This window comes from Acinonyx jubatus, chromosome A1 (assembly GCF_027475565.1).
Source record: "Acinonyx jubatus isolate Ajub_Pintada_27869175 chromosome A1, VMU_Ajub_asm_v1.0, whole genome shotgun sequence".
Lineage (NCBI taxonomy): Eukaryota > Metazoa > Chordata > Mammalia > Carnivora > Felidae > Acinonyx > Acinonyx jubatus.
The window spans coordinates 195,147,424-195,163,762 of record NC_069380.1 but is presented as its reverse complement, the minus strand read 5'-3'; the positions used below and the strand labels follow the sequence as shown (position 1 = coordinate 195,163,762).

General features: G+C 43.7%; 1 protein-coding gene across 8 annotated transcripts in view; it reads right to left on the bottom strand.

Annotated features, from left to right (window-relative positions):
* Positions 1 to 16,339, bottom strand: part of HTR4 (5-hydroxytryptamine receptor 4) — a 174,750-nt gene that overhangs the window by 145,092 nt on the left and 13,319 nt on the right. For all 8 annotated transcript variants that reach the window (XR_008289327.1, XR_008289333.1, XM_053200620.1 and 5 more), the window contains exon 2: positions 9,582 to 9,654. Coding sequence is in view for 6 of the 8 variants with exons in the window: in XM_053200620.1 (XP_053056595.1) it covers positions 9,582 to 9,607 (26 nt within the window). In the remaining 2 variants the exon portion in view is untranslated. The remainder of the gene's footprint in view (positions 1 to 9,581; positions 9,655 to 16,339) is intronic.

Here is a 16,339-nt window from a genome sequence, read left to right as displayed (position 1 = left end):
GGCTCTCGCAAGGCACGCAAGTCAATTTTTAAAAACCTGGATAAGCCAAACAAATGTGTCTGCCTGGTCTTCGGTTTGAGAACCCAAGTCTGAAAATGTCCAACGACAGACCCTCCATGACACAGAAATCTTTGCACAAGCAAACAAGATCCAGTGATAGACTCTGACATCAAACAAATCTGAGTGAAAATGCAGTCTTTGCCTCTTACTAGAAATGTGACTTTGGACAAAACAACAATCTGTCTCTGCCTCACTGACCTCATATGTAATAACAGGGACCCTTTTGATAAGTGTCTTAGTTTGGGCTGCTGTAACGAGTCACCACAGACTGGATGGATTGAACAACAACCATGCATATCTCACGATTCTGGAGGTTGAGGAGTTCAAGATCAAGGCACCAGCAGTTGGGGTGTCTGGGGAGAACCCACTTGTACTGTGCAGCCGGCCATTTTCTCACTGTTTCCTCACATGGTGGAGAGTGGAGAGCTCTCTGGGAATTCTTTGATAAGGCCACTAATCTCCTTCACAAGGTCTCCACCCTCATGACCTAATTACTTCCCAAAGGCCCCACCTCCTAACACCATCACATTGGGGTTAGGACTTCATCAGATGAACTTCCCCGGGAACACAAACATTTAGCTCATAACACAAAGGAACCCATAGAGTTGTCAGGATTAAATGAGATCACATAGGTCATGTATAAGCATCTGAACCACTCTTGTCAAATGATCAAGGCAGCAAATAACAGCTAATTTAATGTTTTCCCAGTATTGTCTAAACCCATTTTTCAGATTTAGACACGTTTAATTAAGTAACATTTTCATCTAAATTACATACCCTTGAGAAAAAAGTTTGCTGTCTTTGGACAGTTAGACAACAAGTTGAAAAAAAAGCCGTGACTTGGGTTTTAGTCTCAGGTTAACACACTTTTTAGCTGTGTGGGCTTAAGAAAAATCACTTAACCTCTCTGAAACCCTTTGTATTTCCTTTGTGTGCTGTGCTTTGTGAGACTTCTAGAGCCACAAGCCCTAGGCAAAGATGCAGATAATGGAAAGGAGCTTGGAAGGAATTGCAAATAATTCTCAGTGTTGGGCATATGCTTCTTGAGTCTCATAACAGCTAATTCTCATAAAGAGGGACAAAGAGATTCCCCCTTACGAAGACTGAATCCAGGCGACCCTTCACTGCAGACCATGCTCTAATCCTATTAAGCACTGAGGAAATTCTGGCTGGACTGGAACTGAGAATCAAATAGATCTTGTAAAATGTTTTGTAAAATTAGCAACACCTCAATCCCTGCCTCGTTATTTGCACCCACAGATTTACACAGGTTCGGAGAAACTATCTAGAAAAATCTTTGTGAAATCTGAGATTTAAATTAAGATTGGGGATGTCTGGGAGGACTCCGAAAGAACCAAGCTGTGGTGAGGGATGACAAGATGTCATAAGAGAACGAACCAGATACGCCAGGGTTGACTGGGGCAAGGAACTCAGAAAGAGTGTGTGTGCGTGGCATTCTGAGAATGTGGATACAGTTGATAGCGACATTCATCAGGGCCCAACCCTTCTGGGTGCCCCTGGAAGATGGGTCTTGAGAAGCGGAAATGCTGTATTGCCAATTTCTGACACGCTCCTGTCTCCAGCAATTCTCACACGGGACCCACTTTGATCAAGTAAGACACAGAATACATATTCTTCTCACTTTACATGTGTAATCATGTTGATTTTCCGTATCGAAAGGCCTCTGTTTTACCAGAGTCAAGGTGCAACCTTTGAGTCCCAGGGGCTAGTCATTCAGCAGGATATTATTCAGAGTAGCGCCTCAGTGGAACGTTATCACTGGAGGCTGCTCAGCTCGCTGGGGAAACAGAACTTCAGGGACACCTATGAGCACTCACTTTCAGCAGTTACCAAAGACCCAAAACACTTGGGCAACGTGAACTGGGCAAAAGACAGCTCCCTGCAGTCTAGCAGATGGGGACTCGAAAGCACTGAACTTCAAATGTTTACGTCATGAGCTCATAGAATGTGGAGCCCAATGCATTAGGCTCCAGAGCTCTAAGTCCCAGAGGAAACCACGGTGATAGGGAAAAAGCTGTATTGGCCACTTTTAGGCACTCATCTCAACCAGAGGGGAGAAGCCCGAAAACTATGTGTTCCGTACTTCCTTTGCCCCTAGCTTCTGGTGATGTTCTCTAAATGGGAGGCTCAGAACGGGAAAGTGGATTGCAAAAGGGAAAAAGAACCATTTTTTTGCCCAGAATCTACAGGGGCCTTCAGCAGTGAGAGCAGTAGCAAATGGTTCCTTAAGCAACAAATGCAATAGTACAGCCAGCTTCCAGAAGATCCACGGCTGAAGCAGGGCTCACCTGACCTCTGGTGAACATACCCTGCTTCCCGCCCTTCCAGGGAGCTTTGTGACCAATTACCTGCATCAAACCTCCCATTGCTTGAAATAGATAAAACAGTCACCATTTTCTGGAGTGGACACAGACAGATACAGAAGCAGAAAGCAACAAGTCAGAGGTGTTTTCCTCTACACAGAGATCACCAACCAAAGGGTTAGTTGCATATAAAGGACAACTGACTATACCGAATAGCATGCAAGACGAGGGGTCAAAAAGACACAAGGAGACTGAGCCCTAGATCCTTCAATTCTCAAACAGGAATGTGCCTAAGTTTGTAGAAGCTTCAGAGTAAAGAGAAAACAGTGCTGGACAGAGTGCAGAAGAGCAGCAGCCTCATCCCAATGAGGCCACTGATTGAGCCTCAAGACTGACGGTCTTCTATCACCTTTGGAAGCCTCAGTTTCCTCGCCACGGAATGGGCCCAATCAGGGACAGATAATCAAAAAATCTCATGGTCGACCAATTAAATGGAGACTGAATTTAAGCCATCGAGAAACTTACGTAGTGTGGCAATTGATTAGCAGTCCCGGGGATAATACAAGCCTACAGCTCAAGGTTACTGTGGTGACTAAAGACGACATGTAACCGATTGATCCACGCGAACCATGAGTGAGATACTATGTTAAGAACCTCACCTACTCTGCTTCTGATCCTCACAAACACTCCATTCTCAGATACCCAAGTGAAAGGCTCAGAAAGATTACATAATTAGTTCAAGGTCATACGGCTAGTAACTGGGGAAGCCAAGACTTGAACCTACATCATTCTGCTTCCCCAAACACCATACTCTGGCATCCTGGGGGCTGGCATCTTGGCTGAAGTCCTTGCAGCGCCTGTACTTTGGAAGCTGTGTAGTGTGACAAGCAAGTTAGCTTGGCTCCACATCAGCAGATTCATACCCTGCAAGAGACCAGTGCTTCAGAAATGTAAATATGCCATCCTCCCTCCATCCTTCTCCCGGGCTCCAGCCTGATGTCCTCCGTGACCTCATGAGGCACAGGGATTTTCACCACAGGGTGAGTGGCCCGTTAATATTTGCTGTGCTCCTCATCTAATCAAAAGACCAACGGAATTATCACCATTTTATCAGTCAAGCAATAAAGTTGAGTATTATTCCCATTTCCATTTCTAAAGCAACATAAAAATAACCCCTTTTAAATGGTACCCACTCACTTTCTCCTTATATGCTAATGCGTGTCACAATTTCAAAGCCTGGAGAGAGATTTCCTGCAAAACATTTCACTGCCTTAAAGCTTCCCATATTCACAGCTCCAACTGCCAAGTTACAAACAGGAGTTAACTCTGGTTCCAAGTCAATTACCTATTGATAAGTCTTTAGGGCAGACAACTTGTATACATGGATTTCAAAGGCTATGTGATATTTCAAGGCGTTAGAACGTTTGGCATCAGAGATTCTCACGTCACCCTCAGACTTCAGTGAATCATATGTATCCTCACCAGTATTAATAATCAAACCCAAAATCAACTCCCTTATTTTAAAAGTTGCTCTTTCTCTTTGCTAAATGCAGATCATCTCAACAAATTCTTGTAGTCACACTGATTTCCAGTTAATTGAATTTCCTCATTTGAAGTAATGAGTTGCAACTTAGCCATGAATGTATTAATCCAAAGCCAGCTACTCACCTTTGTTATGGTTTTTAATTAATTCTGTCACATATGTACAGCAGGTGATGGCATTTACATCAGGACTATGCAGTTTATATTTTAAAATACTCAGCTTTTTGTATTTATTCAGACTTCCTGTGTTTTATACACAAGCCTGCAATTTTGATCTTCTGTTCAAAAATGTTTAGTGGCTCTCCAACATAAGGCGTCAAGCCGTACCGAGGGCAGAGGAAAGAAGGGTTCTCTCTCCTGCCCAGAAAACTGGTTTCTTTTTGGGTTCCTTTCTCCCTTTCTTCTTCCCTCTTTCCTTCCTTCCCTAAAGTGGCTAACAAAAATAAACAATATAAAATAGTGTTAAGGAAGCGAAGGAAACAAGAGGAAGTGACAAAAAGAGTTGGAAAAATAAAATAGCAGCATGTCAGAGCCATAGTGAGTGCCTGGAGAGCTTCTGTTCTTGCTAGTGGTAATTATAAACTTGACTCTGAGTTTCCTAGAAGCTCTAGCAGAAGGAGAGAAATGCTACCATTTTTCGGGAACAATCTGGTAGTTAAAACAAAACAAAGCAAATAGCATGGGCTAGCTCTGAAGTCAATCAAGTCAGTAAGTGATTCGGGTATCACTAAGTAGTGTCATGAGCTTAGAGATAGCACTGGGGTAAAACCCCACCAGGCTCACTGCCCAAGCACAGGCCGGTGATGTTCTACAATAACTATTGATCGCAAAATCACCAAAGCCATTGTTTCCAATCTCTTTTCTTCATCCCTTCAAAAACAATGCAAGCTGCTTCCTCCAGGGCCCCAACAAGAAGCAAACAGACCATGACACAACATCGGGTGAGTGTCAGATTGTTTGGAAAGAGCTGCCTGCAGACCGCTAAATTTGTGAGACACTATTTACCAAAGGAGAGGATTGTCAGGCACGTGCCTCTCTATCCGGCTTTTCATCATGAGTCTATCTATCCTACATCGACTGCTCTCTGCAATGGACAATGCTAAAGAAAAAATACTGAGAATGTTCCTCGTATTTCTTTTTTTTAATTTTTTTTAATGTTTATTTTTAAGAGGGAGAGAGAGAGCGAGAGACAGAGAGCAAGCAGGGGAGGGGCAGACAGAGAGGGAGACACACAATCCAAAGCAGGCTCTAGGCTCTGAGCTGTCAGCACAGAGCCCAACGCGGGACTCGAACCCACCAACCTTGAGATCATGACCTGAGCTGAAGTCACTCAACCAACTGAGCCACCCAGGAGCTCTGCTTCTTATATTTCCAAAATCAGACCTAGTATTTCTTTTTTCAGTCCTACCTTATGGTCCACAGAGAATATAGCTCATTGTATATCTCACTGATAGGGTTCTTTTGTTGCTGTACTAAATTATATTTATGCAATTGTCTTCTAGTTAGACCAGGAGATTCTTAAAAACAGGCATGTACTGGGTGTCTGGGTGGTTCAGTCAGCTGAGCATCTGACTCTTGATTTTGGCTCAGGTCATGATCCCAGGCTTGTGGGATTGAGCCCTACATCAAGCTCTGCACTGAGAATGGAGCCCGCTTGGGATTTTCTCTCTCTCTCTCTCTCTCTCTCTCTCTCTCTCTCTCTCTCCCTCTACCCCTCTCCCTGCTCGTGTGCTCTCTCTCTCTCTCTAAACAAAAATATATTTAAAAAGAATAGGTACTTATGTTAACTCTTCCTGGCACATGGTTTAGATGTTTAATCAATGTACATAAAACAGATGAAGAAACCCTCACTTGCTTGTATTTACACACGGAGCAATATTATTTAAATATCACAGAAATATACAACTGCTACAAAACAAATAGTATTAGAAGTTGGTCATATTTTGGCTATACGGCCTCCATCTCCTCTTCCTAAAAATCACCAACTTCTTTGGAGAGCTTAACTTTCCTCCATTTTATGTCATCTCCCTGAGTGGTACCTGCTTCCCTCTTATAAAAGCTGGACAGCATGCGATCACATGACTTAGCTCAGCCAATCAGCTGTCACCTCCCAGGGCTCTGCCTCTCAAGTAGCATACAGAAAAAGGCAACGGTTGGACATTATCCATGATGCAGTGATGTCCTGACCAATTCTTCCTAGCTCTATGAGAACTCCCAAAGTTCTTGTTTATTTGCAAGCCTGGTGTCCCACAGCATTCTCATCTTAATTATTTGACCCTGTACATACGTTGTGGCTTCCCCAAAATTACCTTTGAACCCATTAGCAAGTTAGTTTCCGATGCTTGTAGCCAAGAACACTCATAGGTATCCAATGGCACGGATCAAGCTTAATTAGCAAACCCAGTTAAAGGAGACCCAGCAAAACTGAAGTGGCCAGTATGGCCAGAGAGAATACTTAAGTGTTAGACATTTTATTTAGCCCTAGATATCAACTAGGACCCCTCTGTCCCTTGATACCTGGGAAAAATTGGCCAGAATCTCTTAATTCTACAGCCCGTAGAACTTTAAGATTTTCACTCTGATTTCCTGCCATGATTCTCCTGCCATGTCTATTCTTCTCCATCCTATGCCTTTTGAGTGTTCATTCTCATACGCGCATTCTCCCTTCCAAACACACTTTCCCAGACAGGAATGTCAGCCCTCTCACTAATACACACATACGCATTCACAGAATGTATCCGTGGTCTAGTCGAGGCAGTGTGATTCCGTGACCTTGAGCAGGTACCACTTTGTTCCTTAGTTACCGTGCACTGCACAATGGGGATGACAGTGACATGTGTCTCACAGGGCTGCCTAAAAATTAAATGGGATGTTACACGTGAAGTTCACAGTGCATGCATGGTAAACATTCAACTCTCAGCTCCTAGCCAAGCCAGAAAATTTTCCGAAAGGACCGGAGCCTGGGAGAGGGCAGCACACACACCATACGTAGGCACTTCAAACAAACAAACAAATAAAGATTCGCAACCTAACTTCCCTCAAAGTCCCTCACGGCCACCATGCCATTGGCTGGTTCACGCTTCTCTAAACAGTGCCCCAAAGTCCTCTCTTCTCTGAATCTTTTCTCTTGTCCCAACTCCTACCTCCTTTGTCACCTAGTCTCCTGTCTTCAGAGCAAGCAGAAAAATTCCTCTCCCGTACCAGGGTCCTGGGCTCTTTGCCTCTCATTTTACGTGGGCACTTCACAAACTGAAGATATTTCCTTACCAAAAAATAAATAAATAAATAAATAAATAATAATAATAGTGATAATTTTTGGTTTCTGCCCTTAAAATAATAAAATTTACCCCAATTATGCCTAGAACATTGGTTTCCAGACCCTAGTCATTTGCAGGTTACCCTTATAATTTTTTTCACCATCTTTTATTAATGAATATTTTTAAATTACACAATATTTTTCTTTAAACAAACTTACTTTTAGATTTGAAATGAATGTAGTTTGAAAGGAAACTATATTTCACCACTGTAAGTGCCAAAATAGTATTACTCACATGGTAAGAAGGTTACCTTGAAATAAAAATTTACTTAAAAAAAGATATTCGTGTGCCACCTAAAATCATTATGTGTTACTAGTGACACATGCATCACAATTTGATAAATGTGAGCCTAAAATACGTCCTTTATTATGAACATCCAGAGGCTGGACTGAGGAGGGTATGGGTGGAAAGTCTGTGCATTTGTATGTTACTAATTGTGCGGGTAGAGAGTAGGCGTGAGTGAGGATGCGCATATGTCGATGGGATCAGGTTAGAAATGTGACAGAGAGGACGGTCCAGAGATACGATTCTGGGGAGTGATATCATCTTGAATCCTCCAGGATTGTCCCACAGCACCCGGAAGAATGGCTAGTGTTCATTTAATTGAACTATAACCCGCTGTTGGAATCCAACGCTGCTACAAATAAATGTTGAAACACTGGAAATGTTAGGGATCATAAAATCTGAACTATCCAAAAAGAAGCTCCTTTTACCAAAGGAGGCAGTTTGAGACAGTGTCTGGAACTTAAAACAATGTCATAACTTACAATCATTGATACTGCTTGCTCCCTTTGGGCTTTTAACAAAAATTAACAACACTAAAATTGAGAGTCTCCAGATTCCGCTCCGCTTTGTCTGTACAAACAATGTCACAGACTTTTGGAGGGAAATGCAACACAAGGCACCAGCTTAAAATTCTGGGTTAAAGTTCTAAGACTCGGCCCCGAGTCAGTGTGTTGGGTAAGGAACCCAGTCCAGGGAGCTTCTACTGCAAGTGTAAAATGTTTTACTGCTAAATATACAGAGCCTTTGTGCCTATCTAGGTAAACTAGAACACAACCCTATTTGAAATATATGCAGTAGACCACCAATGGCTGGGTGATCAGCGAGTCTTTATTCAACATCCACCATGTGCCAGGAACTACGCATGAGACACATTCTACCCTTAAGGAATCCCCGGGTTTGGGGTGATAGTAACATCTCTGCAGCTTGAGTCACCAGAGTTCCTGTCAAGATATTTGACAGCTCCCTTTTATCGTGGCATTCTACTATATCAAGCACAGAAGCACAGTGCCTCTCATCTACACCTGAAACATGCTTTCCTATAGGTCTCGAGTGAAAAAAGCACGGCCCTCATGAGTAGACCAGGAACGTATTTTTTTTAGAATGTCTTCCAGCGATTGATACGTACGGCTAAAGCTCAGCCCCGAATGCCAATTCATAACATTTAAGCCTTACTGAATACAATTTTCTTCCACACTATTTGATTGTGCCAAATAAAATGCCAGCAAACCTTTAGAGAAAATCTTCCTTAGGAGCCATCCTATTATCTGATCTCCAAGAGTTGCAGGAAATGACAGGAAAACAAAATAAAACCGTTTAGTTTTATGTAGCTATACCATGCAGTCGTCACGTCACGTGATCTAATGACCTGGCTGGAAAAACAAGAAGCGGGCAGACTAGAACCTGTTATGAAAAAGCTATCTGAATGCATATCTACAGTGTAGACGTACAGAGAGGCGTTCTTAAGCTATTTTTACCCTACTTAAATACATCGCCATTCTTCCTATTATAGAGATGAATATCTATTTTCATGTCGCACCATCTCTCATAATGCAGACTTTTAGCATAAGCACTTAGAAATATTTACAGCCATATTATATTTATCGTTTAGGCAGAAAGGAGGAAAGAAGCCACAAATCATCAAACAGCATCACATTCGTGATTACACATGAAACACTGAAGAAAAGCCACATCTGGGGGCACCTGGGTGGCTCAGTCGGTTAAGCGTCCGACTTCGGCTCAGGTCAAGATCTCGCGGTTCGTGAGTTCAAGCCCCGCGTCAGGCTCTGTGCTGATGGCTTACAGCCTGGAGCCTGCTTCTGATTCTGTGTCTCCCTCTCTCTCTGACCCTCCCCCCGTTCATGCTCTGTCTCTCTCTGTCTCAAAAATAAATAAACATTAAAAAAAAAAAAATTAAAAAAAAGAAAAAAAAAAAAGAAAAGCCACATCTGCTAGATGGGTAACTCTACTACAACAGATTTTTCAGAGGCCTCGTAGTTCAAACGGCCATAATTTACGGCAGCATAATTACAGTCCACACAGAAATACAATATACCTCACATTCGCATCAAGTTCGTCCATTACAGGAAACACGCATGGGTGAGTCGGACTGCAGTGCCCACAAGGTCCTATAATGTGGAAATTAAAAAGAAAAAAACAGTTAGACAATGAGTTAATGTGAGAAAATAAAAGTCTATGCTAAGGGGAAGAAATTGCCAGATAATCATGGCTTCCTATTTATCACGACTTTTGTTTTGTAGAGTAGCAGAAAGTATTTAGTCAACCATACTACAGCAAAGAGCTATTGATGTACTGGAGTATGACATAGCCGAGTACCGCAAAGTGGCTTTACCATTTTACTAATCTGGACATTAAAACACATAGGTACTTCTTTTTACTCCATGCTAATCAGCGTACTTTTTGTTCTTCCTGGAAACCCAGCTTATTTATGTGGTCTGCACTAGGACATTAGCTAATGAGAAAACAAGTTGCTACACTGTTATGATTAAAATGGTGTATTCCCTAAAATGGTCAGCCATCACGTTTCCTATGAGGATTTTCAGGGTTGTTTTTTTTTTCTTTTTTTAACTCTTTTTTGAGGGTAGGTAATCATATATCCGTTTGAAAATAAAAAAATCTCTTGAGAACTGTCTGCCCTTAAGAAACTCGATGGTCATGCCCATACATACACATTTCCGGAGGGGCCCATGATTCCTTGAAGGACACTGATGAACCCCAGGCTAAGAACTCCGACTTGAAAGGCAGTTAACTTCCAAACTACCCAAAGTTCCTCTGGCATGCGCTCTCAGACCTTGTACACTTCACTGGGCAGGTACTCACTGATCCACCAAGTTGGCCCTCTTCACTGACTGTAGTTTCCTTTTTCAGAAGAATTCCTATGTTTGTATCACATTTGATCCACACCATGGCGAATCAGAGAATGTAGGGGCAGAGCCTGATCCGCTTCTTTGGGGGTGACCCTAAGCTGGTCTCTTTTTTTCCTTTTAAGCTTCACCATCTACTTCTCAGTAAACAGACGGATTGGAGGAGATGATCTCCGGGTTCACTTCCAGCTCTGACATTCTCTAATTCCATCTGCTAGTTTTGTAATCGAATCTTATCAAGAAGAAACTATAAATCTATTTATCTGCACAACAGAACCATGAAACTCAGCCTGGGCCCTTGGATGCTTTGGTCAGGGGGGACCAGATACGTTTGCCTGGACGCCAGGAAGAGAAAGGCAGACCACCTAGAGCTGGAAAGGATGTAGATTTCTCTGGGTTTTTCAGTGTTTGTTCTTTAATGCTGCTAAGATTAGTGGGGACTCCCGTGGGCAGTTCCTGGTCTGGCCCAGGTGTGGGGAGGACTCAACCTCCAAGACTCTGAACCCCCTACTCTGACCTAAAGCTAAGTAGCTCTGGCCACTCCAATCTCTTTTACATTTTGAATCTGGAATAATCTTCCCCCCCCCCCCCAAGTTTTATTTATTTATTTTGAAAGAGAGAGAGGAAGAGAGAGAGAGAGCAGGAGAGGGGCAGACAGAGGTAGAAAGAGAGAATCCCAAGCAGGCTCTGCATGGCCAATGTGGAGCTCGATTCAGGGCTCGAACTTACGTATGGTGAGATCATGACCTGAGTCAAAACCAAGAGCCAGATGCAAAACCGACTGAGCTACCCAGGTGCCCCAGAATCTGGAATAATCTTGTATCAGAAATATTTGAGTACAAAGCCCTAAGTACTGCAGTGACAGGGCTCTATCCTCCTCCCTCCTCTACCTAAAATCTTTCTTGAGGTGATCACATCCCTTCCCGTGGCTTACAATAAAAAGCATTTCAGGGATGCCCGGCTGGCTCAGTCGGTGGAGCGTGTGACTCCTGATCTTGGGGCTGTAAGTTTGAGCCCTGTGTTGGGTGTAGAGATTACTTTAAAAATGCTTTTAAATAAAATAAAAAGCATTTCAAGCTTAACTCTGCAGTTCCCACTCCCAACACAAAAACCTCATCCTCCCCTAGTGTTTCCCATTTCGACCAACGGCCCCACATGTACCCAGTGACTCAGAACAAGTGACTCTTGTTCTCACACCCTGCAACCAAACTGTCAGCAAGTTCATCCTATTTTCTGACTGACCCCTCATTCCAACTTCTTCTCATTCCCTCCAGAACCCGGACCCTGGTCCACGCCACCATATCTTTTCTTCCGATACCGCCATAACCCCACAACTGTGCTCCTGCTTGCTGCCCTCTCATCTCTCGTCCCCACAGCAGCCAGAACGCTACTTTAGTTTACCTTATTTTGTTTTGTTTTACATTTGTTTATTTCTCTTCAGAGCGAGTCAGACAGTGGGGGTGGGGGAGGGGCAGAAAGAGCAAACAGGCTCCTGGAGGTCAGCATGGAGCCCAACACGGGGCTTGAACTCACGAACCTGTGAGATCATGACCTGAGCCAGAACCAAGCATCGAACGCTGAACTGACTGAGCCAGCCAGGCGCCCCCAGACTGGTATTGTGAACATGTAAGTCGGATCATATCTTCCCTGAATAAAACTCGACCGTGTCTCCTAGTGTCATTTGGAATAAAATGCAAACTCCAGACCAACTAGATCCTACATTATCTGGCCCCACCCATCAACTTCAGCCATGCCCCACCCCCGCAGTGCCCTTGAGCTCACTGGTTTTGCTACTTTCCTTGGCCATAAAAGCAGGTTTTCACCCGAGGGCCTTTTCACTTGTTGCTTTCTCTCCACTGCTCAACTGTCACTTCCCCATAGAAGTCTTCCCTGATCGCCCGAGTAAAACTTCAACCTCGTTTTCCAAAGGCTTCTATTTTCTTTATCGACTCTTTTTTCTCATTAGCACTGACATCATATATACTCCGTTGTTTCTTCATTAGTAATCGGTCGTCCTCACTACAATAGTGTCGGGAGGACAGAGTTACATCTGATCACTGTTACATCCTCAGTGCCTAGAAAATTACCCGGCATATTATATTGTCTTCGTAGATACTTGTTGAGTCAAATAAGTAGTGAGTTTCGCACACGAAGAAACTGAGGTTTGAGAGTTCATGGCTTTCCAACTGGGAGGTAGTCTCTGGACCACCCCAGGGTACACTATGGTCATTTTTAAAAGTAGGGAAAAAACCACCTCGTCTTGTTTAGTCACCTTTTACTATGCGCTCACAAGTGCCAACTGCCGTCACTTTCCTCTTCTTCCAACCTCTTGTCCCTCCTGTTACAGGAAGAGACGGCGGGCCCGAGAGGTTAACACACTTGCCCAAGCCACAGAGCCGGCGCTGGGAACAGAACCCAGGAGTGTGGCTTCCAAAACCCAAGCTGTGTTTTGTACAGTTCTTGTCATCAGATCACACTTCCTTCCACTGGAAGAGAAGGAATCCCTCTTTCTCTGCAAACAGTGCTCTGAATTTCCTTTCTGGAACCCTGTTTCCCCTGCCTCGGTCCCAAGCTCCAGTGATGAGCACAAGAGCAGCACTGGCCAACCCAAACGGCTCACTCCCTGGCCACAATTCTCTCTAGGAAGAGTCTCTCTTTTCCCTAGTGTTGCCAGACCATTAAGACTTTCAGTTGGAAGCTACTGGTGGCATCATTCATTGCTACTTCGTGGAGAGAGCTTGTCTGAGCATGAAGCTAACCCCAGGGAAAGCAGAGTGAACTTGAGGCTTACGACCCGGCAGTGTCTTAAGACAGTTTTGCACGTGAATTTCCCAATTATTCGAGCCAACAAATTCCTTTTTTTCCCTCTTAAGCCAGTTTGAGTCGGGTTCCAGCCATTCTTTGTTACCAAAAGAATTCCTGAGTAATACACCAAAAAAATCAATATTGTATTTGTATACAGATTAGAAGGAAGAAAAACTGGCACTAAGAAAACCAGTTAAAAGCTAGCTGAAGTTCATCTGATTGAAACTGCATTTGAAAATGTTACAACACGGGGAAAACCTCAGATATTCATAGCAATGTACATTGTTACCTCTTCCTCATTGGAAACCCAACGAGCAAATTGAAAATGACTGCCATTTAACAAGCCAGTGAGATGAGACAGCCTGCATTTTGTCAGAGAGAAACGAACAGGAACAAAAGATAAATTGGTGATTCGTATCTATCCTGATTTGATTAATCCATCACAGTCCACTATTTTCTACCATGCTCATCAGGGCTAACTAATCAGAACCGTGATTACAGGGACACTTCTGGAAGATCACGTAGAGTAAGAGGGATGTGCAAAGAACATACAAATGATGTTTTTATCTTACATACTCACACTTCTGGCTCCTTCCCAAAGCACTACCTAGCCAACTAAAGACACAATCAACTGAGAGCATCTCCTATGCCTGTGTATAGTTATGTCACTTCTAAAAGTCCTGCCGATTTGAAATTCAATTAGACCACATATGCGTGTGTGCGTTTTAATGACAGTCATGCTGCACCCTTATCTGAGGGACAAGGGGTGATACCCCCCATACTGGTCTCCTTCAGAGAAACAGTCGTACATTGTTGTAACCAGATACAGAGCATGGCGAGCCTCAGGAAAGGGGTGGAGAAGAGAGTCAAACAGAACCTTCTACCAGGTGAAGTCCAAGTGAAGATCTCAGTATTCTCTCAGAGCTAGGGAGGACAAGCTCAAGTAACCAGAATGATTCTAAACACTTTATCTGTCTCAAAAGTCAAGCTTCAGCAGCATACAACTCCGTCGGATTCTCTGGAGATTCTCTTCCTTGTTGGGTACGTTGAGACTGGATCCTTCCTTAAAAAAGGAGGAGGAAGGGGCGCCTGGGTGGCTCAGTCGGTTAAGCGCCTGCCTCTCGGTTTCGGCTCTGGTCATGATCTCACGGTTTTGTGGGTTTGAGCCCCGGGCCGGGCTCTGCGCTGGCAGCACGGAGCCCACTTAGGATTCTCTCTCTCCCTCTCTCTCTGCCCTTCCCCCACTCACGCTGTCTCTGTCTCTTTCAAAATAAATAAATAAACTTAAAAAAAAAAAAAAAAGGAGGAGAAAGAGGTCATCTTACTTATGCCACCCAAATGCTCATTCCAACCCGTGGTTTTCCAGCTTACAAATTGTAAGTAACTAAAGGACAAACCCAAAAGGTAAGTACACCCCATCTTTACCCTTGTTCCTTTACTCAGGATATCCTGAAAGATCGCTGTGGAACAGTTGTTAATGGTTAACAGAAGGTGTGTCGTTGCATCCCTATTATGAGAAGGGCTCACCTGGAAATAGTCCCCGCCTGTGGAGTGAACGAGCCACGCGGTCTGGCACAGTGCCAACATCTGCCAACCTGGAGCTCTGTCAGAACCTCAGCTTGGCTTTACTGCACTTTGGGTGTTGGTTTTTTTTTTTTTTAATCTCTGGGTTTGATTGCATGGGCGGATATTCATGCATAACTGTGCATAGATTGACCACGTTTCTTCATAGAGTATGCTCGCACGGGTTAGACTTCTACACCAAAGGGCATATTCCAATACCTTTATTTTGGACAAGTGTCAGAAATAAGTAAAACATTATTTATCTTCGTAGCCAAATTGAGGGCAGGAGCTTCACATAATGGGAGCAGCAAGCACCAGACCGGGAGTCACTGGGCATGGGTTCTCAGCCCAACCATGCTGCTAACTCCCTGCTCTTATCCGTGAGCGAGTCTGCTTACCAAGCTGGGTCTCAATTCCCCCAGGTGTAGAAGGGACCGGGTCAGCGGCTACTGGGCAGCGTGAGTAAAGGGGGAGATTTCGAGTAAGTAGAGCTTCTCAGAAGCTAAAGGAAATTTTGACAAGGTGAGTCACCTGTCATGGGAGGCATTCAGGCGGCATCTGAGTAACCGTGTAAGGAGGTCTAAATGAGAACTATAATTTTGGTGACCGATAGGGTTTCTTCCAATAAAGTTGTAGGACTGTGGCAACGTCCATATTAGTTCTGCCTCTCATATCCCCAGAAGAAAGACCAAGTGTCTGGAACCATTTCCCAATTTTAAAAAAGGATGCTTCCTCCTGGGCACCTGGGTGGCTCAATGTCGGTTAAGTGTCCGACTCTTGGTTTCAGCTCAGGTCATGGTCTCATGGTTTGTGGGATCCAGTCCCCCATCGGCCTTTGCACTGATGAGCCTGCTTAGGATTCTCTCTTTCCCTTTCTCTGCCCTTCCCCTGCTCGTGCTCTCTCTCACTCTCCTAAAATAAAACAAAAATTAACAAATAAAAAAATAAAGGATGCTTCTTCAATTCCCATGTGTGGTCTCAAATACGATCGTGGACACCTCTGAGCAGGTGGGACAAAAAGAGAGCACTGCAAAGTGTAATCAAATAAGCCCAGATATCTGATATGAGTTAGTTGTCAAACTAACTCCTGTTGGCCTCATCACTTCATGCCCTAACCTACCAGCGGCCATTTGTACCAAAACACAGTGTTACCAGTATCAGACACACAAGCTTTCCCCCAGGCTTCTGCATCCTTGGTGATCATGATGCCCTCGTAACCGTGACTGTGAAAAAAATTCTTGGCTCATCTGAAAAACCGCAAGTGTGCAAGTTCTCACAACATGCACGAAGAAAGTTCTCAGCTATTTACAGGGACTTTGTTTTGGAAAATATTAGAAACTTGTAGAACGCCGTTTCGGGAATTTATGTTATGTCAGTTCATACATATACTCTTCAAAAGAACTTCTCTTTGTAAATTAGTGCTGAAAAAAATCGTATGATTTGTTATCTAGACATCTAAATGGTGATGTGTAAGCCATTAAGAGAGGGAGGGAGAGGGAGAGAGAGAGAGAGAGAGAGAGAGAGAGAGAGAGAGAGAGAGAGCGCACCTGTGTTCCAGGAG